Source organism: Morus notabilis, unplaced genomic scaffold (assembly GCF_000414095.1).
Source record: "Morus notabilis unplaced genomic scaffold, ASM41409v2 Scaffold46, whole genome shotgun sequence".
NCBI lineage: Eukaryota > Viridiplantae > Streptophyta > Magnoliopsida > Rosales > Moraceae > Morus > Morus notabilis.
In genome coordinates, this window is record NW_010365505.1 from 822,744 (window position 1) to 827,264 (window position 4,521).

At 38.4% G+C, this 4,521-nt stretch overlaps 2 protein-coding genes across 3 annotated transcripts in view; both read right to left on the bottom strand.

Moving 5' to 3' along the window:
- The window catches only part of LOC21408004 (protein plastid transcriptionally active 16, chloroplastic), a 3,176-nt gene extending 585 nt beyond the window's left edge, over positions 1–2,591 (bottom strand). Inside the window, exons 1-5 of the mRNA XM_024172323.1 lie at positions 2,008–2,591; positions 926–1,375; positions 706–774; positions 416–474; positions 6–311 (exon numbers count right to left, since the gene is read on the bottom strand). Coding sequence (XP_024028091.1) covers positions 6–311; positions 416–474; positions 706–774; positions 926–1,375; positions 2,008–2,406 — 1,283 coding nt within the window. The 5' untranslated portion in view covers positions 2,407–2,591. The remainder of the gene's footprint in view (positions 1–5; positions 312–415; positions 475–705; positions 775–925; positions 1,376–2,007) is intronic.
- Positions 2,592–4,051: 1,460 nt separating this feature from the next.
- The window catches only part of LOC21408005 (serine/arginine repetitive matrix protein 1), a 5,186-nt gene continuing 4,716 nt past the window's right edge, over positions 4,052–4,521 (bottom strand). For both annotated transcript variants that reach the window (XM_024172299.1, XM_024172298.1), the window contains exon 12: positions 4,052–4,521. In XM_024172299.1, coding sequence (XP_024028067.1) covers positions 4,329–4,521 — 193 coding nt within the window. In that variant the 3' untranslated portion in view covers positions 4,052–4,328.

Below are 4,521 nucleotides of genomic sequence, written 5' to 3' on the forward strand. Positions count from 1 at the left end.
CTTTCCCTTTCTCTTCCTCTTGGGACTTTTGAACTGTCGTAGCGAGCTGCGCGCTGAGTTTGTCCCAAGAGAATCCGGAGCCAAAGTCTTTTGCTTTGGTAAACAGTTCTTCTATTGAAGGCCCTGCAGCCTCATCCTTCTCTTGAGCTTCTTCAGCTAAACTTGATGCCCGAGCTTCTTTCTTCGAAAGCCTTTTCACCTCTTCTTCTTTTTTCTTTGCTGCCTCCGCAGCCTCGCGAGCTTCTTCCTCTGCTTTTGCCTTTGCTTGTGCTTCTGCATAAGCCGCTCTTCTTCCATCCTCAGGAATGGAACTAATTAAGAGCAACAAAAATTTTTCTTCCCATTACAATCATTTGATTTCAATATCGAAACTCGCTTATATATATACTTATTGCACAATATACTTGAGTTTTACCTGAAAAGATCGCTTATAGGCCTTGAGGGAGCTGATGGGTTAGTGAATACTTCTACAACCTATCAAGTATTAAGAGGTGAATAAAACCAGTACCATTTTAGTAATGAGTATTGAGTAAACTAATGTTCATATTTGAGGGGGGGGGGGGGGGAAACACACACACACACATAAACAAAGAATGGAATCCAAAGTTAAAACATAATTTATTTATATGCCACATTAGTGATGCGAACAAATTAAAATGTTGCTAACAAAATATATATATATATATATATATATATATATAGTACCTTGTTTTCTGCTACAGCTGTGTTAGAGAAAACATTGGCCACCAATGATGCAATCTGAGACTTAGCTACCTGGTTTTATTTAAAAAAGAAAAAAGAAAAAGGAATTTAGTCCACCCTAAATTTATACGTGCACATATTTTTACAAGGAAAAAGAGAGAGAGAGAGAGAGATTATAATGATTGATGATTTAGTATATACATTACTGCATACATTACATTACTTTGTAGTCGTTTGCATCTGCGCTTCCTTCGGCTGATACGACAACATTGTAGGCACTCTCTGGGGAGAAGTCGTCGGTCAAACTCGTCTTTATGAAGGTGTAGCTGACATTCGTTTGGATGACTTTCTGCAGGAGTTGTTGGACGCTCAACTGAGATCGCGAGAACAGGTTGTTGAAGAATAAGGAGATGCCATCCAGTACGTTGTAGGTTGACACGGTGGATGGGTTCCCATCGTAGATGATCGCCAAATGGCCAACGCCAGCCAGTTCGGCAGCTTCGATGACTCTAAGAGCGTCCGATATGGTGACTCCCTGCGTGGGGCCATCCTCACCAGGGCCTATTGTCACCACGACTTTGCTGGCATTTCCAATTGCTTTGGCAATGGATTCGGAGTCGTCAAATGTGGATTCCACGGCGTTTAGACGTCTTGATTCTTCATTTGATATGATCTGTCGTGTTGATTGGAAAAAAAAAAAGTGTCGACTAACAACCAGTAAAAGATTATAACTTTATAAAGCACTCTGCCATCCAAATTTTCCTTTAGAACAAAAATATCTATCATGAAAAAGTGTGTCCTAGCCCGATATAATAACAAAATGTGAGAAGAAAAGGTTTTACATGATTGCACAAATGCGCCAAATATCATTGTGGTCACTACGGATTTTGTAAGCAGAAAAGATGGATATCCACAAAGTCTAGATCCGTCCAATTTTCTTGTTCCATTGGTTGTCTTTTTAGTACTGATTTTTCATGTCATTTAAATTTAACAATTTAATAATAAAATAAAGTACCAAATTTAACCAGAGGGACACCAGAGGGACACCAGCGGGATAGAAAAATGGAGCAACATGTTTGAACTGATATTTTGAATGCTTTATCACTGATTTTTAGATCAATTAAAAGTGCGACTTAAAATGGTGATTTGGTCCATGCGAATAGTCATATAAGTAATTAGTTTAAAAATCAGCTTTACATGGAATCTCTCACGTAACTGCATTACTAGTTTTACCGTGTTTAAAAAATGTGGTGTTCTATATATCAAGAAAAAAGCAGCCTTATTCAAGAAAAGCATAATTTATACCTTGTATTTGGCAGCAAGGCGAGCCAAGTCTTGGGCAGCGCCGAGATCAGAAACGCCAGCTCTCACGGTAAAGCCTTCACGCAAAAGATTCTGCGCAATTCGAATACCGGCAAGCCCAGTGGCACCGGCAACAAACACAGTCCCGGCATCCTTACTCCTGGCGCTCCCAAACGACAACCCCGAAGCAGGGTTGCTGACAACCGGGATCAGAGACTTGACATCGGGAACTTTCCCGAAGTCGAACTTAAAAGGACTCGAATTCGAATTGGCATTGTCTTCAGCTTCGGCTCCAGCCTTTTTGGTGAAAACTCTCAACCTCTTGGTTTTGATTTTGATGTTTAGCCTTGTGTTGGGTGCTGAGGTTAGAATAAAGGAATTGGAGGTGAGAGTTGAAGCCATTGGAAACCAAAAAGGGAAGGAATGAACAAGGATATATATATATATATATATATATCAACTGATCATGTTTCTCTTTCTCTTCCCTCCCAATTCAGTTATTTTTTCCATATCCATTCCATATCAGATTTCAGGCTACCGATTATTTTCTCATTCATACCACGGGCACCACCCTTGGCCGGTTGCAATTGAAGTGCCCTGTGTCTGAATATTATCTGGATATCAATCTTATGGGAATTTCGCAAATGAGATTGTGCCACGTAGTGCAGTCTATCTACTACGAAATAATTGAACACCAGATGTTTTTATTGAGCACAGTTTCGGTGCTCAAGTCCATAAAGGTTTATCCAGCATGCAGCCACAGAAATTTTTTTCATAGGGAAACAGCATGGCCCACAAATTGACAATTATGAATTAAAACTGCATTCTATAGGCAAACCCACCATGACTGTGATTTCAACACACCGAAGGGTGAAAAAGATTAGAATCAGTCACACTCGAATGTATTTGCAAGAAAAATCTTTTTATTTTCTTTTTTTTAATTTTTTAATTTTTTCAATTTTTTGCAAGAATTTGCAGTCTTGGGTTCAATTTTTGTAGAACAAACAACGAAGGAAAGAATCCTAGCAAGGTTCGAGGCAAACAGTAAAAATTTGCCTGCATAAAAGATACACCATCTTATTGTCGACATCCCACAGAAAGACAGAACATTGGAAGTCGGAACAAATTAGGAAACTCCTGAGATATACAATGTTTGAGTAAATGCATGTTTACCAATTGTCCCCGTATAATATTGACTTGAAGGATTAATTGCACAACATCTCTATGAATTATGACTTATGTAACACTTTACTCCCAAATTATGAGTTTGGGTTAGTGACTTAAAGTTTGACTTATGAATTATGAGTTTTACCTGAAAAGATCGCTTATAGGCTTTGAGGGAGCTGATGGGTTAGTGAACACTTCTACAACCTATCAAGTATTAAGAGGTGAATAAAACCAGTACCACTCTAGTAATGAGTATTGAGTAAACTAATGTTCATATTTGAGGGGGAAAAAAACAGAGAGAGAGAGAGAGTTCAGGTGGGAAAGCAGGAAGTCAGCAAGTGTTTATAAAGTAGAGAGATGCGAAAAGATATTTTTTATTGAGAGAGGATTGACCTACAGACACTCGTGATGTTTTGCTAAAAAGAACTGTGAAAGATAGAAATTTCACCTGAATTCATGTACAAAAAGCGGATCGTCATATCTGCTCAACCATGACTAGTTGACAATAATTTCATCTACCAATCGATCATAGAAACTCATTTTAGTGGACGTTTAGTTCACAGATTTAAAACCATGAGTCAGAACAATTCTCAATTTACGTATACTTTTTATAAGAAAAAATACTATAACGAATCACGAGCCATATTTCAAACCATAACACGAATCCACGTACCAAACACCCTATTAGTCAAACACAACAAAACACACCATCAACACCTTTACGTTAATCGTGTAACAGCTAAGGCCAGTCACTCATATGACAACAAAATCAGAGAACAACGATAATTTCATAATGGATACAACCAGATCAAAAATAGGAAAACAGAAACAACAGTAAATAGCTTCCACGTTGATTGTAAAACAAATCTAAAAAACAACAAATCAAATTCCCGACTGAGGGAAGACGATTATTACCAAACAAATCTAGCAGCAAGGCCTGCATAAAGTTGCACTCAAGAGATAAGCCAGGAAATCCTCATTATCCATTTCAACTGCCAGGAGTAAACACGGACTACATTAAACAGAATAAAATATTGAAGAACTCTCAATCCAACAGACTATTTCCCTAAAACATCTTAATGTAACAGCTTAATACGATCAGAAAAATAACATGACACTTATGACAGCTTAATATTCCACACCAGCAATTACTAAATTCAGTGACTGACACCCTTCTTCGCTTTAAGTGATTCCAGAGCCTTATTCCGCAACACAATCTCAAGCCTTTTCTGCTCAGTTTCCTTCTCGTCATTCCCCCTTGTACGAGATTCCCTCCTTTTGCCATATTCACCATCTGAAGCAGAAGCATCACTTTGGTGCTTGCCTCTCAGCTTCTCTGAGCGACGCTCT